Below are 22,151 nucleotides of genomic sequence, written 5' to 3' on the forward strand. Positions count from 1 at the left end.
TCTGCGCGCACGGGCGCGTGGCACTCTCTGCCCAAGGTCCGGGGACTTTCCCCTAGGCGCAAACAAGGAACTAGTCCTCCGTGTGTAGCCTAGGAAGCAGGCCTTCAGCACGAACCTCCTCTTTTCGCTCGCGTTCAAGCCCTTTATAGCGCGAGGAGGAAATTTATTTTACGGTTAGGGTGAGGAGATTGGTGGCGTAGCACTTAAAACCACTTCCCGGTATCACCTTCTAAGAATGCAGGCTTCTGGAGACATTCTGGCTAACCGAATACCTTTACAGGGATAAGGAATGAACTAGTTTCACAAATGAACTAAGTTAAGCCCACAGACCTATGCAAATAAGGCCTGGCCCCGCCCACACGCTAGGTGGGCGTGACCTCCCTGGGAGGCCCGGGGTGGGAATAGCTGGGGGACGCGCCTGCGTGCGCGTGCACGCGTGCGTCCGACCACGCCGGCGCCTCCCGCGTTCTCCCCCTGTTGGCCTGCGATGGCGAGCGCGGTGTCGCTCGCGGGTACGCTGGGGCTGCTACTTGTGTCAGCGCTGCCCGAGGTGCTCGGAGACCGCCGCAGCCCCGACCGCCGGGCCCACCCAGGTACCAGCGAGGGCTGCTGGAGGGAGGCTGGGACTGCCCCCGGGCCCCAAGCCCCAGCTGCACTGACCCGCCTCTGCCCTCCTCCTCAGGCGACGCCGCCCAGGTCGGCCCTGGGGCCGCGGAGCCCGGGCGGCACTCGCCGCCGTCCAAGAACCAGCGGGAGCGGGCTCGGTCCGGGCCGCTGCCCTTGGGGGCGCTGTACACCGCGGCCGCCGTGGCTTTTGTGCTGTACAAGTGTTTGCAGGTGCGGGACGGCCAGGGGTGGGGATGCCCGGCCCTGAATCTCGATGAGGGCGCCATGGTGCCGAGAACAAGACACGTTTTCCCGTCATTCAGTAAAATGAAGACAGGAGTTCCCTGACTTTCCAACATGATGGGGTTAGTTAAAGCATCCAGCGAGGTAATGGATGTGAAGGACTCTTGGTTAATTTTAAATAGTAACCATCACATTTAATCCTTCCAACAATCCATTGAAGAGGTTGTCACTTGCTCAAGGTCACGCAGAGATAGTGACTGGTGGCGCTAAGGTTTGAACCCAGCAAATGTCCATACTATAGTAAGTACGGTTCCTCGTGAGTTTCCAAGCTTGGCACGAGCAGTTGATTACTGTAGCCAGAGTTTTTAAGAGTTCAAGTAACTAAGTAGTCTCAAGTTATCCTTGGGAAGGAGGCCCTGAAATGTGAACTGACAGTACATTTTGGTTGATTAAAACTGTTGAAATGGAAAGTAGTACCTCCCAGGGCTTTCTCTTCAGCCCTGGCCCTATCACTTACATTGGGAAATAGAGGACTGAGCCAATTTGGAGATGACATGAAACTAGGAGGGCTAGCTAATCATGATCCATAGTAGACTTAACAGGCTAGGATGAGGGGCTGAATTTAATGGTGAAGTTTTACAAGGATAGATAAATTCTATTCTTGGACCCAAGTATAGTCTGAAAGAAACTTAATTCTCTTGAGGGCACTGTTTTAAAAGCATTGTTGTGGTTCAGTCACTAAGTTGTGTCTGACTCTCCGACCTCATGGACTGCAGCGTGTCAGGCTTCCCAGTCCTTCACCATCTCCCAGAGTTTGCTCAAACTCATGTCCATTGAGTCGGTAATGCCATCTCTTAAACCAGAGTAACGGAGAAGGCAATGGCGCCCCACTCCAGTACTCTTGCCTGGAAAATCCCATGGATGGAGGAGCCTGGTGGGCTGCGGTCCATGGGTTCACTAAGAGTTGGACACGACTGAGCAACTTCACTCTCACTTTTCACTGTCATGCATTGGAGAAGGAAATGGCAACCCACTCCAGTGTTCTTGCCTGGAGAATCCCAAGGACGAGGGAGCCTGGTGGGCTGACGCTGTGGGGTCACAGAGAGTCGGACACGACTGAAGTGACTTAGCAGCAGCAAACCAGAGTAAAGCACCCAGAGAAAACCATGTCAAATGAGCACTGACTGAAAAACATTGGTGCTGTTAAATCAGAGAAGACAGGGAGTTTGACCGTTGCCTTCAAATTCCTGAGGGGCTGTCATGTTGAAAAGATGATTTTGGAAGGCTCTACTCAGCACCATGAAAAGAAGATATGCGATGGATTGTGTCTGGCTTTGTGTATAAACTAAACCAGAGCTTTATCAAACAACAGAGCTTCTCCTCCCTGGAGGTGTTTTAGTAGATTGAACAGCAACCACACATGGGGGGTACTGACATATTGCTTCCTGTCCTGAGTGAGGAGCTGGAATAGATATGATTATGATTCTCTGAGATAAAAAACCCCACTAGCTTTGTCTATCTGAAATTATCCTTGGCCTTTATCTGGCTTTGGAGACTGAGGTTATTGAGGTCCTTGTTGCTGCAGTACCCCCCTTGCCTTTTTCCACAGCGGGGGAAAGATGAGGCTGCTGTTCTCCAAGAGGAGGAAGGCAAGAAGGATTCATTGCAGTCAGGTGGGTTTTGCAGAGGTCTGTGCTTGGTGGGGGATTAAGGGACAGCAGAAAGTAAGTAACCGTTGCTCTTTCCTCCCATACCCCCAGAGCAACAGCTGGCCCAGCTGACACAACAGCTTGTCCAGACAGAGCAACACCTGAACAGTCTGATGGCCCAGCTGGACCCCCTTTTTGAGCGGTAAGGAAAGCAATGACCCTGTGGCTAGAGAGAACTTGTGGTGGGTGGGAGAGGTGGGGACAGAGATGGGGCAGCCTCTGAACGGACATGTCTGCAGTGTGACTACCCTGGCTGGAGCCCAGCAGGAGCTTCTGCACATGAGGCTACAGACTATCCACCAGCTGGTACAAGACAGCAAACCGAACAAGGGTGTGGAGGTTCCAGAACCAGGTACAGGGTTGGGAGGTGACAGTCTGCTGGAGGTAGAGACAAAGCCTCTGAAACTGGAACATGCCTGATCTCCCCCCTCACAGAGGCCAGCATACCCTTTGCCGAGGACTTCTGTATAGAGGAGGATGAGGAAGAGGCTGGTGACAGTCAGGCCTGGGAGGAGCCCCTAAATCGGAACACAGGGACAAGGAACTTAGCTCCTCCCAGGGAAACGGAGCCCACGCTAAGGAGAAGATGCAGGAAGTCTGCAGCACAGGGCCGCAGTCACAGCCCCCATTGGAGAGAAGGAAAAACAGTGGATGGTTTAGTAAAACAGAGTCTGTTCCTGTGACTGGATGCTCCTGTGTGCTTTTTCCATTCCAGCTGTACACACACAGACACACACACCCACACCCACCCCCCCTTACTAGGTGCCTAAGAACAACCAGGCCTTCTTGAAAAGCTTCCCTTATTAGGACTTAAAGAGGCCGCCTTCCAGTGCAGGAGCCAAGAAGATAGAGGGAGCTCCAGTTCTTTTATTTGTATTCCTGAGGCCACAGTCATGCCAGCCTTGAGGGCACAAAAATCCCTTTTCTCGTATCGCATAGCTGAGACAAAATGGCTTCTCCAAAAAAGAAAAAACTTTACTGAAATTCGGTGGGAAAATAAATTATAGAAACTATATACAACATAAAAACAGCCACACTTGCAAAGCTGCAAGCTTGATAAACAGCTGTCCACAGACACAGCACCAAACTTATCAGCCCCAGATCCCCTCCTCTGTATTGGCTGGTTCAGCTGAGTTGGACTTGGTGTCCTGATCTTTAAGAGCTGGTCGGAGGACATGGTGTGTCTTGGTCTCAGGCAAACACAAAATGATTCTTCTTAAACCATGAAGAGTCTGTGTTTTGTTAGTGAGATTCCTTTGTACCCTGATTCTGACCTATCCCCATGGTATCCTGGACTCTGGAATTTGTAAGATTCCTCTAGTTCTTCTGGCTGCTGTGGAGAGAAAACAGTTCAGGCACTGGCATGAGCACTCTATTCCGACAAAATCACCTGGGGTGTTGGACAGGGTCGTGCTTGGGGGGTGGGGGTGGGTTCCAGATGTGAAATAGGCTCAGAAGTGCCATCTCCAGCTCCTGGGCCTCACCACAGCACTCTTCCTGGGGGAAAACAACTTACCTGATGGCCAAAGTCAGACTGTGGTACCAGTGCGACAGCTCCTCCTGGTCTGTGGACATAAGCAGTAGCTTCTCATGGGGAAAGGACAGCTAGAGAGAGATCACCTCTTAGCACATGGCTCAGAAAGGTCCAGCTTTAAGCCAAAGGCCCTGCTATTTCCATGGCAGTAATTTAGGGCTGAAGTGAGAACCAGGTATGAACCCCAAGCCCTGGTATCCTCTCAATGCAGGTGACTCAGTTCCTATGAGGGGGGCTTAGGCCAAGGAGATGAGTGGTACACAGGCGCCTGGTATAGTTTGGGCCTTTCCTACCCTGCCTAGGGCTCTTGCCTGTTACTTACGCTGAGCAGTCCACCACAAGGGCCTCCTGAGTGGCCAAAGACCCTGTGGAGTTGACACTCGGCCATGGGGTAGAGGGCCCGGCAGGCAAAGGTGCCACTCTGCAGCAGATGCAATGGGGGTCGAGGCTTGGCCATGAGGAGTGCATCAGAGAAGAGGAAGAACATTCGGGGCCGAGGCTCCCCTCGGGGAGGCACCACCAACAGCCATCCCTGGCGTAGGAACCAGCGACCTGAGAGGTGGGAGATCGTTATTCTGGTGCAGCTTCAGGAGTACAACCCACAGGATAAAAGGAAAGAGGCTGAGAAAATGAGAGGCGGCTGGTATGTGCTGGCAATAGAGAGGATGGGGGTGAGAAAAGGGCAGTTTGCAGACTGAGGGGAAGCATGCACATGGACTACCTGAAATAAGTCCCTTTGCTTGCCGTCCACTCAGCAGAGCCTGGACACGCTGGAGATGCTGTTCATTCTTCTGTTTCTGAGCGATGGTGTGGACTCTCTGGGCAGTCTCACTTATCAGCTGGGCAGCCCCTAGAATGATATTCCACGCCCCACTCCCAGCACAACTTTGACTTTGGGTGAACGGTGGTGGTGAAAGGCTAATCCAGACAGGACTAGGGTCAGAATCTAATTTCTGGAAGAGTAGAGGCAGGGCAATAGGAACATTGTATACACATTATTGGAAGACTGGGGCATATCATACATGGTTGGAGGCCAGAACCAGAAAGGGAACAGAAGCAATCTCCAAGAAATGCTGTGGAAGAGCAAGAACATACATACTTGTGAGCTGTTTGTGGTCAGGGCTGTTGGGACTTGTGTTTTCAGCCAAAGCAACAGCAAAATTCTCATACCTGGAATTAGAAGTCTATGAGGGGGAAGTAGAGCTAGGCACAGTTTCCTCTGCCTGACACAGATCACCCCCTGTACAAACTTCCACTGGGGAGCCAGGAAAGACCTGCCTGTGGCTGTTTTATCCCCCTCTTCCATCTGGGACTCAGAACCTGGGTTCACTCCATATGGCCCTCTTCTATCCCACACTGAACAGTCAGGGAGGCAGACCAGATCCCAAGGTGAAAGTTAATCAACCCAAGGAGGATGCTGCAAACAACGACTATAAGTTCTTAACTCATTTCCAGGGGCAGAAATGCTAAGCCTTTCATCTTCAGAAACCTTGTTAGTAGCCTTATCACAGACCCCTCACTTCAGCTTAAGTTAAACAATCCCAGCTAAGGGCCTGAGGCTGCACAGCCCAGGTACTCCTGTGGGTTCACATTTACTCTTGCAGAAAATTGTGAGGAGCAGTTTGTCCCAGGAGAGAGACAGTGGGACAGATCCCATGAAATCCCACAAAGACAGAGCAGCCATCATACAGACGCAGAGTTCTCAGAGAAGTCGGCTGAGTCTGGGTGAGTTCACTCACTGCTGGAGCCTCTGCAGAGGCAGAGGGAGCAGGTCCTGGAGCTGAAGGCCAGCAAACTCAGGGCGGCCTTCCTGAAGTCGCACAAATCTCCGGAAATGTTTGTTCTTCTTTAGTTGCTCCTAGAATGACGAGGAGAGGGTTGGCAGCAGGGAGAGAAGCCCCCTCCTTATACTGCATTCTTCTGTGTACACATCCCAGGTCCTCAGGAAGCTGTATGCTCCTGAGAACCCCGACTCCCTACTGGAAACTTAACATAGAGCTGGGCACCCACAGGGCTCTATAAATGCAAGAACAATATGAATGAAGTTTGGGTCTCCAGATAAAGAGGAAATGTACAAAGGACAAGGGGAAGGACTTGAAGTTATCAGGTTACCTGCAGGATGGTCTGGGACCTCTCAACATTGGCAGCAAATTGGGTGTAGAGCTCCAGGTGGTTGCAGAAGCCTTCCAACCCCTGTCCCCAGCGCCCTCCTTCGAGGTAAGGAAGCAGCTGTCTGTGCGGGTAAGGACAATAAAAGAGCAGCCCAAGAACTACTCAAGCACCACCTCTCTTAATTCTCATAACCCTGCTCCGGAGGTAGTACAGCCCCTTTTTGTGGGAGGAGACTCAGTGGATATGAATCTGAGCAAACTCGGAGATGGTGAAGAAAGGGGAGCCTGGCGTGCCGTAGTCCGTGGAGTCGCGAAGATTCCCACACGACTTAGCGACTGAACAGCAAGTGGCTGGAGAACTGGGGCAGATTAAGGCGCTGGGCCAAGGCCACAGGGGAGGTAACTGGCAGACTCTGGATCTCCCCTACTCTGAGCTCTCTGCACTGCCAGAAGCAGGTCTCCCCGCTTCTCTCCCCACTCCCCTTCTACTCACTGGCTGGCGCCGTAAATGAGTTCCCAGGGCCCAAAGAGGGCCTGGCGCTCCGGTGGTCGCAGGGTGCCTTTGGCTCTCAAAATTGCCACGAAGTACTGCGGAAGGAGAGAATGCCGGTATGTAGTCCGCAGAAAGAGAGGGCTGGTGCCAAGGCGCCGCTGGGTCACCGACCTCGCAGGCACGCTCCCTCTCCCTGGGGTCCCCGCCCCCTACGGGAGACGGGTCGCACCGTGGCCACCAGCCCCAGCTGTTCCTGGTAGCGCCGCTCGGTCTCCAGCAGCTCCCGCGCAGTGCAGGAGCGCTTCCGCTCCCAACGGGCACGCTGCTCTTGCACGGGGTACCGGGCGCCGGGCGCCGGGCTCTCCATGCCGGACTGAGGCGTCGCCGCTTCCGGACGCAGCCCGCCGGAGATTCAAATCCAAACGGACCCGGGGGCGGGCCCTTGGGGGAGTGCGCCCCCTGGCGCCTGGAGGCTGTGCGCAGGCGCGGGCGTGCGCAGCGGCTAGCTAAACCGCACCGGGTCCGCGCAGGGCGGCGCTGCAGGTATGCGCCTCCTGCCAGGGCCGGGCAGGGTGCGGCAAGTGGGCGGCCCTCCTTTGAGTGGCTCTAAGTTGGGACAGCAGCCGGGACTTTGGGTCAGGATGCTTGGGGTTTAGACACTGGCAGGGTCGCAGTGTCCCACCTGTAGAATTGAGCTGCTGTCGTGGACCCGTGCCAAACGCTGGGGTCCAGCGGTCCCCAGTCCTTTCATCATTAGGAATCCTCACGGGTCACCAGGTTTTGAATATTTTGGCCGCTGGACAAAAGCTCCTCGGTTTTAAGTCACTAACTCGTTTTCTCCTTTCATACTGATCCAAAGCCTGATCGCCAGTTAGCTGCAGGTCAGCAAATGTCAGTAACTAACGTGGTGGGTCGGAATTGCTAATTCTGGCCAAAGGTAAAAGCTTGCAGTTGATTAGTCTGTGTTACCTAGTCAGAGTTAAAAGGTACTATATTTTCCTTACTTAGTTAGGTGTTTGGAAAAACTGGCTGTAGGCCTGAAGGGTAAATTAGCAGCGCCATTTTGTCAGTACGTGTGAGATATCTTAAAATGTGCCTACTCTTATGACCCAGCAATTCCACTTCTAGTAATGCATCCTAAAAAAAACAGATATGCAGACAAAAATATATATATATATACTAGCATGGGTGGCGAAATGTTTGTGACAACAGAAAACTGGAAGTCACTTAAATGCCCCATGATAGAGAATTAGGTAGGAAAATTATGGTACAGCCATTTGAAGGAATAATATGAAAGCGTTGAAGATGATGTAAAAAAGCCATTAGTTTTGGGAAACACATAGTATATTGCCAAGAGGAAAAAAACAGGCCGTAAAACTGTAAATATGATCTATTTAGGTATAATCAGGGAAGCCTGGCGTGCTGCAGTCCATGGGGTGGCAGAGTCAAACATGACTAAGTGACTGAACAACAACAAAATGTATGACTAGGAGGATAAACAATCGAAAGGTAGTTGTGGTTTTTATCTCTGGGTGATGGGACCACAGATAATTTATTCAACAAATATTTATTAAGCACCTAAGCTGTAAGAGGTACTGGATCACTAAGGTTAAAGGGGTGAATGGGATAAAAAGGGTGATTTTTTAAATTCCCTTATACTTCTCTGCTTTTCCCAAGTTTTCTGCTTGAGCATGCATGTGTTACTTTGTAATTAGAAAAAAAAAAAAAAAAAGTGCTATTAAAAACCACAGTGTTAGTTAGAAACCTTAGGCCCCATTACTACCACTGAGGACTCATAGGAATCCAGGCCCAAAGCCAAGAACCAGGGTATTGTCAGGGTTCTGAGGTCACCTCTAGCTCTCTGACATTATAAGAATTCTGAGGAAGGAGAAATGCTGGACTTGGGTCAGGGAAAAACAACTTGAAGGGCTTGGTGGAGGTAAGAGAGTTTGGGTCAGACTGTACCTTGGACGGGTCACAGGGGAACTGGTGATACCATATAAGGTGGAGCACAGGTTCACTGTCTCAGGTGGATGTCGGACAGTCCACACTAAGAGCTGCAGGGTGGAAGGGGACAGGTCATCTCATGATAACTGGCATCACCATGAGCCCAGGTGATGAGAACAGAGCAGAGACCCTGGGGGTGCAGTTGGTGATGAGGGTGTCTGCGTGTCCTGCCAGTGTGTGAGTGTACTTTAGGTGGACGGAAGAGGTAATGGGAATAGAGGAAACTGTGAGCTCAGGTGGGGAAATCATTCAACTTTTGAGGCAGAGAAGGGCAAAGCTGAGCAAGACACATTGAGGACACTTGGTGACAACTGATTCCCTAGAGACCAAGTGTCCCACAGAGCAAGTCAGGCACACCATAGTCTGCCTGGAATTGACTCAACCTACAGTCTCCCCTAAAGCTAAAGGAAGGGGCAGGGGACAAGGAAGAGCATCGGAGAGCAGTCAACAACCTCTCTATCATTTAAAATTTATTTTTTTTTTTAAATAAAATCCTGTGGCATGTAGGATCTTACTTCCCAGACCAAGGATTGAACCTACACCCCCTGCATTGGAAGGCGGAGTTTTAACCACTAGACCACTGGGGAAGTCTTTCTATCCTTAAAAAAAAATATATATATATATATATATATATATATATAATTTTTTTAATTTAAAAAAATAAAAATAAAGGAGTGAAGGTGATTCTTTGGTGGTCCAGGGGTTAGGACTCAGTGCTTTTATTGCTGGAGCCCGGGTTCAATCCTTGGTCAGCGAACTAAAATTCTGTAAGCTATGTGGCACAGTCAAAAAAAAAAAACAATTTTTTTTTCTCTATCATTTAATTACCCTTAACCTCCGCTTTCAACTAACTGGCTGCTGGAGAAGGTCTCAGGATGCTTTAACAATAACCACCAGCCATTCCACAGAAATCAAATGCTTTGGGACTTCCCTGGTGGTCCAGTAGTTAAGAATCCACCATGCAATTCAGGGGACGCGGGTTCGATCCCTGGTTGGGGAACTAAGATCCCACATGCTGCAGGGCAACTAAACCTGAGCAGCAACTGCAAAGGGTGCACACCACAACTAGAGAGTTCATGAACCCCAATGGAAGATCCTACAAGAGGCAACAAAGACCCCACGTGCCACAACTGAGACCCAGAGCAGCCAAATAAATCAATATTGAAAAAATATTACATGCCTCTCATGCATCAGGTCCTATGCTAGGCATGAAGATGGGGAACAAGAGAAATGTGACCCGTGCTCGTGAATGCTTTTAGTCCAGCAGGAGAGACACGGTAAGGAACCACCACAAAGTGAGACACGCATCCAAAGGAAACACAGGCTTCTGCACGTGCAGGGGAAGGGGCTGACCCTAACCCAGGGCCAGGGGAGCTTCGCAGAGGAAGTAACATGGGAACTGAAGGGTGCCAGAAGGATAAAGGGGACAGAGCTTGACTAGGCAGAGCAGGCAGTGTGGGTGAGGTAGAAAGAGAAATAGCACGGATAAGGGATTGGAGATAACACACACACACACACACACACACACACACACGTGATTCAAGAAACTGCTAGAAGTTTAGTAAGACTGGAGCACAGATTGCAAAGGAAAGCGTGATGAGAGAGAAGGCTGGAGTCATAGACACAGGCTATAGAGGGAATTTATATTAGTAAGACTATGTCACAAATAATCAGTTCAAAGTGGCTTAACAATAATTTATTGGCTCATGTAACTGAAAAGTCCAGACGCAGGTTACAGTCCAGATACGGGCTCTAGGGTTAGTTAAGCTCCAAGGACTGCTTTCCACAGTCCCTCTCTATCTTCCATGGTTTTATCTTCATCTTAAGGCTGGCTTCCATTGAGGTTACAAGGTGGCTGCCCACAGTTCCAGAGGTTGTGTGCTTCCTTATCCATGTTTGGACAAAGTGAAAGTGAGCTTCCTCTGTCATCAAATATTTGAAACATAGAGCTTCATTCTGATTGGCCCCACCTAGGTTCAAACCCATCAAGGAAAACAAGGCAATGGCAGGCCTCTGAAGGCCATGTCAAATACTATGGACTTTATCCTAAGGGCAATGGGAAACATTCAAAGGTCTTAGAGCGTGAGATGATATGTGCATTTTAGAGAGATGACCCTGGCTAGCTGGGCTCAGCAAGACCCATTAGGAGGTAGATGTAGTTATCCAGGTAAGAGGTGATGGAATTTGTAGACTAGGATGAAACACAAGGATGAAAAGCTTAGAAGGTAGAATCCATAGGGCTTGATGACAATGTCAGAGGTGAAGGAAAAAATTAAAGAAAAGACGGAACCAGGTTTCTGACTTACACCACTTGGTAGAGGGTAGAAGAAGTAGCTTTGGGGACAGAGGAATTTCGCTAGAAGCCTGTTGAATTTGAGATATTTGTGGGAGATCCAAGTGGGGACATCCATTAGGCAGGTGGTTACATATCTGAGATGAGCAGAGTCCAACCTGGGGATACTTGGCTGTCATCAGTTTACAGAAGCCATGGGAGTAGATGAAATTGCCTACAACATGAAGAGAGAGATAGACAGAAGGCATGAAGTTCTCCAACACATCACCCTGTGTGTTCAGTTCCAAAATGGCTGATGGTACAGTGGGCTAAATGGTGACCCCCATAAAGATAAGTCCATGTCCTAACCCTTCGAACCTGTGAATGTGACCCTATTTGGAAAAAGGGTTTTTGTAGATGCAGTTAAATTAAGAATCTTAAGATCATCCTGGATTATCCTGGTGGGCCCTAAATCCAATGATAAATGTTCCTATAAGAGACAGCCAGGGCCTCTTTCACCTTCTGAGATGGCCCACACTCTGTGGAGTGTGTTGCCTCCAAGTAAACCTACTTCTTACCTGTCAAATAAAAAGAGAGAGACAGCCAGAAGAAGATGCACGGACAAGAGAAGGCCACGTGAAGTCGGAAGCACAGATTGCAGTTATGCAGCCACAAACCAAGGAATGCCTGGAGCTGCCAGAAGCTGAAAGAGGCCTTTGAACCTTCAGAGGGAGCAGGGGCCTACCAACACCTTAATTTCAGACTCCTCTCCTTCAGAACTGTGAGAGAATAAATCTTGGTTGCTTTAAGCCACCCAGTTTGTGGAAATTTGTTACAGCAGTCCTAGGAAAATAATATAGATGGTGAGGTGGGCTCGAACTACAGGGCAGTCCCCAGAGCCCCAGAAGGGCTGTGATTTGTCTTTGCTTCCGGTCTGGGGAATAGGGGGATTTTTCTCCTGCTTTACCGGTAAATAGCTCCCTTCTCTGCAGCCGTGGGATAAGCAGAGACATGGCTCTCGATGTCTTAAGACACAGACCCTAATGACCAAAGACTTGACCTTAAGCCACCACAGAGAAGTGTGTGCCAGACCAAGGCAGGAGAAGGGGGGTGACCTAGTCAATCAGCCCTGAGTACACTCTGTCCCAACCTAGGGAGATGCAGGAAACAAGACTCGGAGCTCAAACCTGTTCTAGAGTTTGGCAGACTCCCAGTTGCACAGGCTCGCTCCAGGATCAGAGTCCACATTCCCCACCCAGACCAGAGACACAGTCACACACAGAGACGGAGAGCTCAAGAGACAGCACCCATGGAGAATGGCACTTGGGAAATTAGGGGGCCGGGGCACAGGGCTGCACCTCGATGTAGATCTGGACCCTGAAATACTAAGAAAAACAGCAGAGACGGAGGGGAGGCGTGTGCAGACAGCACAGAGAAGTGTACAAGGAGACCCTGACAGAGATCTAAAACATACAAAGATGCAGACATTCAGAACATTTGGAAAGGGGATATGAAATAAAACTATGATTGGTGTTGGAGAAAATTCTAGATATGCAAACTCCAAACTTCAGGTAGCATGGTGTTCTTGTTCTTTGTCCTTCCCATGACCTCCCCCATCTCAGTTAGATTAGTCATTATCACCTTCTGTCTTATCCAGGCCTATCCAATTTAGATATTATCATGTACCTTCCATGTGTCTGGGTCCAACCACGGTTCTGACAACACAGCTGCCCAAGACAATGAGCTAGCTGACCATCAGGAGTGCCTGCTTGGATTGCCATGGATGGCTCTTAATTTAGCTCCAGAAACGGCAACCTAGACTGGTAAACTGACTACCTCCTGAGATGACTGCTTGGAGCACAGCTGTTGTTCAATCATACAAGTTTTGGCATACAGTATGACAGTCACTCTGACAAGGCACACAGTTTAGGGTGCTGTAGAAGTGTGATGTCCTACTCCTGGAATAATTGTGGTTTGACATACACAGGTCAATGTCACTGGGCTCCCTGAAGGCAGGGAAGCTATCTTAGTCTGGTTTTTCTTAAGCCCTGGACAGTGATCTGAAAAGAGAAAAATGATCAATGATAAAAGACTGTTGAATATAAGATGGACTCAGTCAAATACTGGACCCTGTCCTTATGAACCTCGAGGCTATTAGAGCAGATATAATGTCATAAATCACCTTAATATGAATTGGATGGTAAGCAAGATTATTAGGGCAGGCAAAGAAGTGTGGTGGTTCAGAGTCACCAGAAATCTCTTCCTGTGGTGTAGAGTTGGTCAAGCAAGACTTCCTGGAGGAGGTAGCCTTTGATCTGAGTCTTTTTTTTTTTTTTAATTTGGAGTATAGTTGATATACAGTGTTGTGTTAGTTTCAGATGTACAGCAAAGTGAATCAGTTATACATACACATATATCCATCCTTTTCCATACAGTAGTGTGCATATGTTAATCCCAACCTCCTATTTTATCCCTCCCCTATACCTTTCCCCTTTGGTAAGCATAAGTCTTTTCTAATTCTGTGAATCTGTTTCTGTTTTGTAAGTAAGTTAATTTTATCTTTTTTTTTTTTTTTTGGATTCCACATATAAATGATATCGTGGTATTTGTTTCTCTGACTTACTTAACTGTGACAATCTCTAGATACACCCATGTTGCTGCAAATGGTATTGTTTCTGTCTTTTTTATGGCTGTGTAGTATTACACACACACACACACACACACACACACACACACACACACACACACACACACACACACCCCATCTTCTTTATCTACTCATCTGTCAGTGGATATTTGGGTTACTTCCATGTGTTGGCTATTGTAAATAGTGCTTCAGTAAACATTGGAGTGGTGCATATATCTTTTTGAATTATGGTTTCCCCCAGACGTATGCTCAGGTGTGGGATTGCTGGATCATATGATGGTTCTATTTAGTTTTTTAAGGAAGCTCCATACTGTTCTCCGTAGTGGTTGTATGAGCTGAGTCTTGAATAATAAAAGGCATTTCCACAGAGCAAATAGTAAAACCATATAACACGGTAATGGGTATACAAGCACTGATCCAGAGTGGAAACTGGATGGGACGCTCAAGTGGTGTCCTGGAGCCTATGCTGGGCCAAGCATTACTTCCTTAGACAAGAACTCCTAAGGCCAGGGGTGTCCCCAGAGCGGAGTGGGGTAGCAGGAGCACCCTGGAGTCAGGGACTAGTTACAAACCAGATTATAGATGTTCAACATATCTAATTATGCAACCGCAATGGTGTACATACCTACTGAATATGAGCCCCAGAGAAGAATCTCCTGAGATGGGCTTCCTGTCTTCTGGTTTGTCGAAGTCACTGGCGTCTTACTAAAATGTGAGCTACGGAACAGCAGAGGCTGCTCTCCAGGTGACTGCTGCATCCCTAGGGCCTAGAACCGAGCCTGGAGGACTGGAGAGGGCTCACCAAATGTTACGTGACCAGGCAGACAGGGAACCCCCAGCCCATTCTTGGGGTCCTCTCACTCTTCACCTCTTTGCACCCACTTTCCCCCTCTAATCCGTGCTCCACACCACCTCTCAACGTAATCTAGTGTGAGATACGGATTCTGTCACTCTCCTGCTCAAAATATTTGATATCTCTCTTTTGCCCAGGATCCCATCCCCCCCCCCCCTTTTTTTTAACCAATTGAACTGCTACTTCTTTAAACCCTGATCAGATTTTGCCAACTTCTGTGTTACTTTCTGAGGAAGAATTCATCTCTGTCCTCCAATTATGATAGTTTTGCCCTCACTCACCAGACAGTGAGCTCCTCAGAACAGGGACTGTGTCTTGTTTCCATATCTCCAGCCTGACATAATTTGGCTAGAATATGAGGGAGAGTAGTAGGAAATAAGATGGAAAAGTCTCTTGGGTAAGATTTTGAAGGGACTTGAAGTCAGCTGGAGGGAGAAGGTAGGTAGATGCAAGATACTTTGCAGAGTATGGGAAGCCAATGAAGGTTTTTGAGCAGAGGTCTAATATGATGAATATTACATTCAGTTTTAACCCATCAGAGACTCAAGAATATATGCAGCTGTCCATTCATATTCAAATTCGCATCCCAACTACCCATCCATCCACTCTCCCATCCCTAGACTCCCCCGGGAGCTTTCCCTATCCCTTTCCCTGCTCCCTGGCCCAGCCAGGGATGTATATATGGGCAGCTTCCCCTCTCAGCCAGGGGATGTGGGGGCCCCAGCTGCCTGGGGCTGGGAAGCAGGCCAGGGTTAGCTGAAGCTGGCTGACTAGCAGTCGGGCGGTGCCAGGGAGAACCTGTATAGTGCCAGGTGGTGCCGTGGGTTCCAGGCTGAGCCCATGACCCCGATAACCTGCTGGCTGGGCACACACCTGCCCCTCACTCCACCCCATTCCCACCTTGCTATCGGGGAGGGGGCACAGGGCCAGTTAGACCCACAGGACTTTGGCTCCATCTCCAAAAGGGCCTTCTGTGAGTCAGCCTGCTCCCCTCCAGGCTTGCTCCTCCCCCCCCCACCTCCCGTTTCCGATGCACGTACAGCCCGTACACACCGTGTCCCAGGACACCCCACAGTCAGCCGCATGGCTCCCCCGTGCCCCAGCCCCCGGCTCGCTCTGTGGATCCCCGCCCCTGCCCCAGGCCCAGCTGCGCGATTGCTGCTATTCCTGCTCCTTCTGGTGCCTGCCCATCCCCAGAGCCTGCTCTGGATGCGGGGTGTGCCCACCGCGGGAGGAGATTCATCTGGGGAAGATGAGCCACTCGGTGAGGAGGACCTGCCCAGTGAAGAGGATATGCCTGGAGAGGAGGACTCACCTGGAGAAGAGGATCTACCTGGATTGAAGACGGACGCAGGAGAGGAGAATTCTCTGAAGTCAGAGGATCTGCCGACCGTTGAGGTACCCAGGGACACTCAAGGCCCCCAGAATAACGCCCACAGAGACGAAAAAGGTGAGTGGTCATCAGCTCTGCAAACCTGGCCTCCAGGAGGTTGGTGCTTCCTCTCATTAAACCCCAGCCCAGGGAGGGGTTATTCAGGGAAGAAGAGGAGCCTGTGCTGACAGTGATTTTTCCCAACCCCAGGAGCTCCTTTGCCACTAACCCCTTACCCCCTTTTCAGAACTCGATGAAAAGACAAAAAAAGGGGGGGGGGGGACACGGAGAGAGGTAAGCAGGAAGAGACAGAAAAGCAAGGGGGAGGCTGGGGAGCAGAAAGAGAGAGGAATGTGGAGAGCGAAGTATGAGGAGACAGAAGAGAAAGGATGGGGGGTTGGTACCAGAGGAGGAGCAGGAAGGGCTTGTAGGAATCACCGCATCTTCAGGCTACAGATGAGGAAAGTGAGACCTCGGAAGAAGGAAACAGCAGGTAGAGGAACCTGGTATCCTGATCCTCAAGCCAGGAACTTTGGAAAAGGAGGTGGAGATCAGAAAGGAAAGGGAGAGTAGGGAGGAGGGATTTCTAAAGGAGAAAGATGGTCTACTAATCTGGGCCTGGGAATGAGGTCTCCACCCATTTACAGACCCTATGACAGTGGTTGAAAGCGGGGCTAGCAGAACCTTTGTGTGCCCATCACGCTGTGGCATTTTTATTTGGCTGCAACCTATTGTGCGTGTTTCTGGCGCTTCTGTTACCTGCTATGCTTTTGTTAAGAATCCGAATTTGTGAACGCTGCTAGTGAGGAAGACCCGCCTCTTTTTGGCCGCTGGGGAGGGACTGGGCTCGAAGATCAGTCTCTTTATTCTTCTCGTTTATGCAGGGGATGGCCACAGTCATTGGCGCTATGGAGGTGAGACACCCACCCCCTACACAGACCCAATCTGAGCACCCAGCTCTGCTGATGCTCGCACGCGCATCCCTCTAACCCCGCATCCACGTCTGCCAGTCCCCGACATCACCCGCTGCCTGTCCCCCGCCCACCCCGACCCCCGCATCCTTTATCTCCGTGTCCCTCCGGGATGCCTCCTGACTCGACCGCATCACTTTTTCTACTCCGCTTCCCTAAAAGTTCCTGCTCTTGTCTTCAAACTTCCTGTGCACACTTGCCCACTCCAGGCGCTCCGCCGTGGCCCCAGGTGTCCCCAGCCTGCGCTGGCCGCTTTCAATCCCCGGTAGACATCCGCCCGGAGCTCACCGCCTTTTGTCCAGCCCTGCGACCCCTGGAACTCCTTGGCTTTGAGCTCCCGCCACGACCAAAACTGCGCCTGTGCAACAACGGCCACACCGGTGAGGCGGCCGCGGGCGGAGCCCCAGGGCAGGGGCGGAGTCTACCTGGAGGTTTGGGGACGGGGATTGGAAGTGAGGCTGAGGGTGGGCGGGCCCGGCTCACCTGCTTCTCACCGCACAGTGCAGCTGAGCCTGCCTTCCGGACTGAAGATGGCCTTGGGTCCCGGGCAGGAGTACCGGGCCCTGCAGTTACATCTGCACTGGGGGGCCCCAGGTCGCCCGGGCTCGGAGCACACGGTTGATGGTCACCGTTTTCCTGCCGAGGTGAGCGCGCAGCTGTCCGCGAAGGGTCCAAGTGGAGTGCCGGGTAAGGGATCTCGCCGACTCCTGCCGTGTCTTCTCCAGATTCACGTGGTTCACCTCAGCACTGCATTTGAGGAATTTGACGAGGCCTTGGGGCGCCCAGGGGGCCTGGCCGTCTTGGCCGCCTTTCTGCAGGTACCAGCCCTAGACACCCCCTACCTCTGCTGCTTTACGCCCTCGGGCTCAGAGTATCTTGCCCCAGAAACTCCCATCCCCGCACCTGGCTGTCATCTTCATTCACTCATTAATTCTTTCATTAACGCCCACTGTGAGCCAGGCTCTGGGCCACAAAAAAGATCCTGAAACCGTGGATCCTGTCTCCCCACAGCCAGTGAGGGAGGCTGACAGAGTAGACATACACACAGGACACATCGTCAAAGAGGTAGTCAGGGAAGGCCTCACAGAGGAGGTAAAACTTGAAGCCTTCGCTAGTGGGAAAGAAAGAGAGATACTCCATGCAGAGCCAAGAACACGAGAAGACTCAGAATATGGCCCATTTGGGGACTGGCAGATGTGGGGAATGGTCAAAAGGGAGAGTCATTTCTCTAATACCTTTATAACCCATAATTTCCTCTTTGCAAAATGCACTGAGTCTAGAGAAGCATTTGACATCTTTGGACCTGTACTGATCAAGGGTACAAACACAATGATTAGAATAGGCTAGTAGGAAGGAAGGATGGTGAGACAGCTGTGGATGGTGAAACATCTGTTAGACTCACTGCCTTCCTGATGATTCATTAACACCAGCCTCACAGCACTGCAGAGAAGCACCTTGGAAATAGTGTGTCCTGGGTCCAAAAGTCAAACTCATTAATTATTAAGGTGAATGCAGAGGTACCATGAATACAAAGGTTATTGGGGTTGTCTGTGGCAGGCCCATGGAATATGTATAGAGTTAGTGATAATCGAGCCTGGAAAAGTAAGTAGAGCCCATCATTGAGCCTTGTATCCTAGTAAAATGGCCCAGCATCCTCCTCCTCCTTGAATTTGCCACTGAAAATGAGTCCACCTAGTTAGGTCAGTTTGCAAAGTAGAAGTAAATGGATCTTGAGTAATAATACATAAGATTTTGTGTTTCCCAGCATTCTCAGAGCTGGGGAATGAGGGAGGATTATGGGAATCCACATCACCTACAGGCCTCCGGCCTGTAGATACAGGACTCTAGATACATGTATTCATTTATCTTGCACTGTCATCTCCTAGGAAGGCCCAGAAGAAAACAGTGCCTATGAACTGTTGCTGTCACATTTGGGAGAAATCACTGAGAAAGGTCAGTTTGTTTGTCTGGCTCCTACTCTTGATACCGTTGTCATAAAGAACCATCCTTGGGGAGCCTTAAGTCTGAGGATGGAGAAGGGCTCCCTCCCACAGAGAAGGGGGTTGAAGTGTGAACTGGCTTACTGTGACCTTGATAATAACTATGAAGCTGAACATAGCAAACAGGCAAAGCAAACTGCTGCCCACAGATTTTTTGTTTAAAAATCAAACAGAAACCATGATAAGATGAAAACCAAATAAAACCAAAACACAGTGTTTGAAGCTCCAGGGGTTGAGTCTGGAGAGCTAAAATTTTTCTGAGAACTATTACTCCTTTGAAGCATCAAATATTTGATTTTATTTTTTAAAATAATCTTATTTATTATTGGCTGCGCTGGGTCTTCACTGCTGTGCAGACTTTTTCTAGTTGCAGCGAGTGGGGGCTATTCTGTAGTTGCCGTATGCAGTCTTCTCACTGCAGTGGCTTCTCTTCTTGTGGAGCACGGGCTCTAGGGCATGCGGGCTTCAGTATTTGCAGCGTGCAGGTTCCGTAGTTGCAGTTCCAGGCTCTGAAGCACAGGCTTAATAGTTGTGGTGCGCCGGCTTAGTTGTTCTGCAGCATGTGGGATCTTTCCCGGGCAAGGGACTGAACCTGTGTCCTCTGCATGGGCAGGCATTCTTTTACCACTGAGCCACCAGGGAAGCGCAGCATCAAATATTTTAAATTTGTAAATAATGTTGTTGGAAATCTTCTTTTCCTTCTTAGTCACTCTAGCTCATTTTAAACCTCACCCAGCTGGATCTTACGTTTTGCTAAACTGAAGAAAATTGTGCCTTTTGAGCTTTTGTGTCTGTCTTTTATAGTTATAGGTATTTATTTACAAATTATTCAAATCACAAATTATTCAGAAAATTACTCATTTTCTCTTTTGATTCACTCTTGGCTTACATCTGCATTCCAGCGTGTTATCACAGTATGCAAAGTAAGAGTGAAGACCCAGAAGGAGGGCCAGGGGAGCAGTTCTCTTACTCTGAGCCCCAAAGCCTTTTACTTGCTACTGAGTCATGTCCTGTGCTGAGTTATGGGAAGGGATACATTCAGTGAAGAAACAGTTTCCGGGAGTTGGGTCAGCTTGGTTTCTGGGATTTAAAAACGTACCCCTCTACCCCAGAGCTTTGGTGTGTGTATGAGGGGAGGTCAAGAGAGGTTGGACCCCAGCACACATCCTCTCCACAGACTCTGAGACTTGGGTCCCAGGACTGGATGTATCTGCGCTGCTGCCCTCTGACCTCAGCCGCTACTTCCGATACGAGGGGTCTCTCACCACACCCCCCTGTGCCCAGGGGGTCATCTGGACTGTGTTCAACCAGACAGTAAAGCTGAGCGCTAAGCAGGTGGGGCTGGGGTATGGTGGTGACACTGGGGATGAGGATGCAGAGAGAGATGAAGGGCTGTGTGGGGGCAGTGGGGGACGGGGCCAGTGGACCCTTTTGCTTCCGTGTCATGAGCCCACCCCCCACTGTCTGCTGACCTCCCCAGCTCCACACCCTCTCTGACTCCCTGTGGGGACCTGACGACTCTCGGCTACAGCTGAACTTCCGAGCCGCGCAGCCTTTGAATGGGCGAATCATTGAGGCCTCCTTCCCCGCTGGCGTGGATGGCAGCCCTAGGACTGTTGAACCAGGTGCCGCTTTGTCTACTGATGCTGGGCCCCCCTCCAGCCACAGGGCCCTCATCCTCTCTTGTCTGTCACTGGTGGTCACAGGCCCCAGCTCTAACATCTGCTTTTTCTCTTCAGTCCACCTGAATTCCTGTCTCGCTGCTGGTGAGTCTGTGCCCCCTCCCTTGGCACTGTTCAGCCAGGGGCTAGTCAGGACCACCACTGCTACCTCTGCGATTCTGCAGAACAGACTCCAAGCCCAATACAATAGTGCTGGATCAAGGTGGGGCTTACCCTGTCATCCCCAGAGCAAGAGTTGGTCAGAATGAAGCTCAAGAAAACCCCTCCAATCCTCCTTCCCAAGCAACCTCTTTTGTCTTTAAGGAGGAAAAAGGTGCTTTTTTTCACCCCTCCTTGTGTCCCCACCCCATCCCTTAGCTGGCCCCTGCTGCAGACAGAGCTGGCGGGGTGGGGTGCAGGTGGAAGCGGCTCTGAGGGAATCCTCCAGGCTCTTCTGCACCCTCTGAGGCAGTCTCTTTCCTCCTCCCTCCAGGTGACATCCTGGCCCTGGTTTTTGGCCTCCTCTTTGCTGTTACCAGCATCGCCTTCCTTGTGCAAATGAGAAGGCAGCAAAGGTATTATACTGACCCTCTCCCTCAGGCCCAGCCCCCACCTCCCCAAGTGGAGTCCAGAGCTGCTCCATGCAAATTGCATGCAAATGAGCTCATCCCCGGTGAGATTTCTGATTAGGCTTCCCTGTTGTGTAGACACCCAAGTGAAACCAAAGGGAGTGTTAGCTACCACCCAGCAGAGGTCACAGAGACTGTTGCCTAGAGGCCTGCCAGTTGAAGAATATGCAGAGAAGCTGGTCAGAGGAATCTGAAGGGCAGCTGAAGACTCCGTCCTGTTCCCTATACCACTTCCTTTTAAACCTCCAAAGATTATTTTTAAAAATGAATATTTCTAATAAAACCTGTGGAAAGCAAATCCTTGTCTCCTAAATCAAAAAGATGGTGCATTCATTTCCTACTGCTGCTATAACAAACTAACCCAAACTTAATGGTAATGGAAATTTATTCTCTTAGAGTTCTAGAGGTCAGATGTCCAAAATGAATCTTATGGGCTAAAGTCAGGGTGTCTTCAGGGATGGTTCCCTCTGGACACTCTTGAGGGGAGAATATTTTCCTGCCTTTTTCAGCTTCTAGAAGGCAAGCATTCCTTGGCTTGTGACCCCTTCCTGCATCACTCCAATCTCTTGCTTCCATTGTCACATCACCTACAACTGCTTTGAACCTTCTTGCTGCCCTCTTATAAGTACCCTTGTGATTATGTTGGGCCCACCCAGTTAACCTAGAATAATCTCCCCACCTTAGAATCCTTAACTTGACTGCCAAGTCCCTTTTCCCATGTAAGGTGACATTTCACAGAACTAGGGTGTGGACATCTTTGATGAGGCAGCAGGAGTCTGCGTAACATAGATGTCATCAGGAAGCGGGCAGAAATGACCTAGTGTTGCAATGACCTTGTGTCTGTCTGTCTATAGGGCAGGCTCAGCCTCTAGGCTTAAAATCAGCGAGGCTCTGGGTTTTCACGCTGCTCCAGTAAAACCAATGGAGTTTTGTGGTTTTGCCTCAGCTGTGTTGCGCCCAGCCACCTGCTGGAATGGGGCAGTGCCGCGGACGGCAGCTCCTCTGCCCTGTGGGGAATGAGGGCCAGGCTCCTCTGCCCCACA

The 22,151-nt window shown here is 50.1% G+C and overlaps 3 protein-coding genes and 1 long non-coding RNA gene across 6 annotated transcripts; 2 read left to right on the forward strand and 2 right to left on the reverse strand.

The window, feature by feature from the left end:
• The first annotated feature begins 410 nt into the window (after positions 1-410).
• CCDC107 (coiled-coil domain containing 107) lies at positions 411-3,241 on the forward strand. Its single transcript, XM_065907995.1, has 6 exons — positions 411-593; positions 683-837; positions 2,459-2,522; positions 2,610-2,700; positions 2,798-2,910; positions 2,994-3,241. Exons 1-6 carry the CDS (start codon positions 488-490, stop codon positions 3,239-3,241), a joined length of 777 nt encoding a protein of 258 aa, XP_065764067.1. The 5' UTR covers positions 411-487.
• Positions 3,242-3,405: 164 nt separating this feature from the next.
• On the reverse strand, positions 3,406-7,095 carry ARHGEF39 (Rho guanine nucleotide exchange factor 39). Of its 3 annotated transcripts, XM_065908358.1 has the most exons (9): positions 6,926-7,095; positions 6,697-6,791; positions 6,205-6,325; positions 5,832-5,950; positions 5,192-5,262; positions 4,814-4,942; positions 4,415-4,644; positions 4,075-4,163; positions 3,406-3,891 (listed from the first exon to the last, which is right to left on the reverse strand). In XM_065908358.1, exons 1-9 carry the CDS (start codon positions 7,061-7,063, stop codon positions 3,876-3,878), a joined length of 1,008 nt encoding a protein of 335 aa, XP_065764430.1. In that variant the 5' UTR covers positions 7,064-7,095; the 3' UTR covers positions 3,406-3,875. The 3 variants fall into 3 exon arrangements, with proteins under 3 accessions (XP_065764430.1, XP_065764429.1, XP_065764432.1); XM_065908357.1 differs by lacking the exon at positions 4,075-4,163; XM_065908360.1 differs by lacking the exons at positions 4,075-4,163; positions 6,205-6,325 and having other exon boundaries at positions 6,868-7,095.
• A 3,050-nt stretch (positions 7,096-10,145) lies between these two features.
• LOC136148679 (uncharacterized) lies at positions 10,146-15,923 on the reverse strand. Its single transcript, XR_010659549.1, has 4 exons — positions 15,791-15,923; positions 14,757-14,823; positions 14,248-14,409; positions 10,146-11,818 (listed from the first exon to the last, which is right to left on the reverse strand). It is a non-coding gene; the product is annotated as an uncharacterized lncRNA (long non-coding RNA).
• On the forward strand, positions 15,545-21,406 carry CA9 (carbonic anhydrase 9). The gene is made up of 11 exons (XM_065908356.1): positions 15,545-15,925; positions 16,732-16,761; positions 17,028-17,198; positions 17,320-17,462; positions 17,544-17,636; positions 18,705-18,771; positions 19,996-20,153; positions 20,299-20,443; positions 20,558-20,584; positions 20,973-21,054; positions 21,187-21,406. Exons 1-11 carry the CDS (start codon positions 15,559-15,561, stop codon positions 21,251-21,253), a joined length of 1,350 nt encoding a protein of 449 aa, XP_065764428.1. The 5' UTR covers positions 15,545-15,558; the 3' UTR covers positions 21,254-21,406.
• The last annotated feature ends 745 nt before the right edge of the window (positions 21,407-22,151 follow it).

Source organism: Muntiacus reevesi, chromosome 17 (genome assembly GCF_963930625.1).
Source record: "Muntiacus reevesi chromosome 17, mMunRee1.1, whole genome shotgun sequence".
Lineage (NCBI taxonomy): Eukaryota > Metazoa > Chordata > Mammalia > Artiodactyla > Cervidae > Muntiacus > Muntiacus reevesi.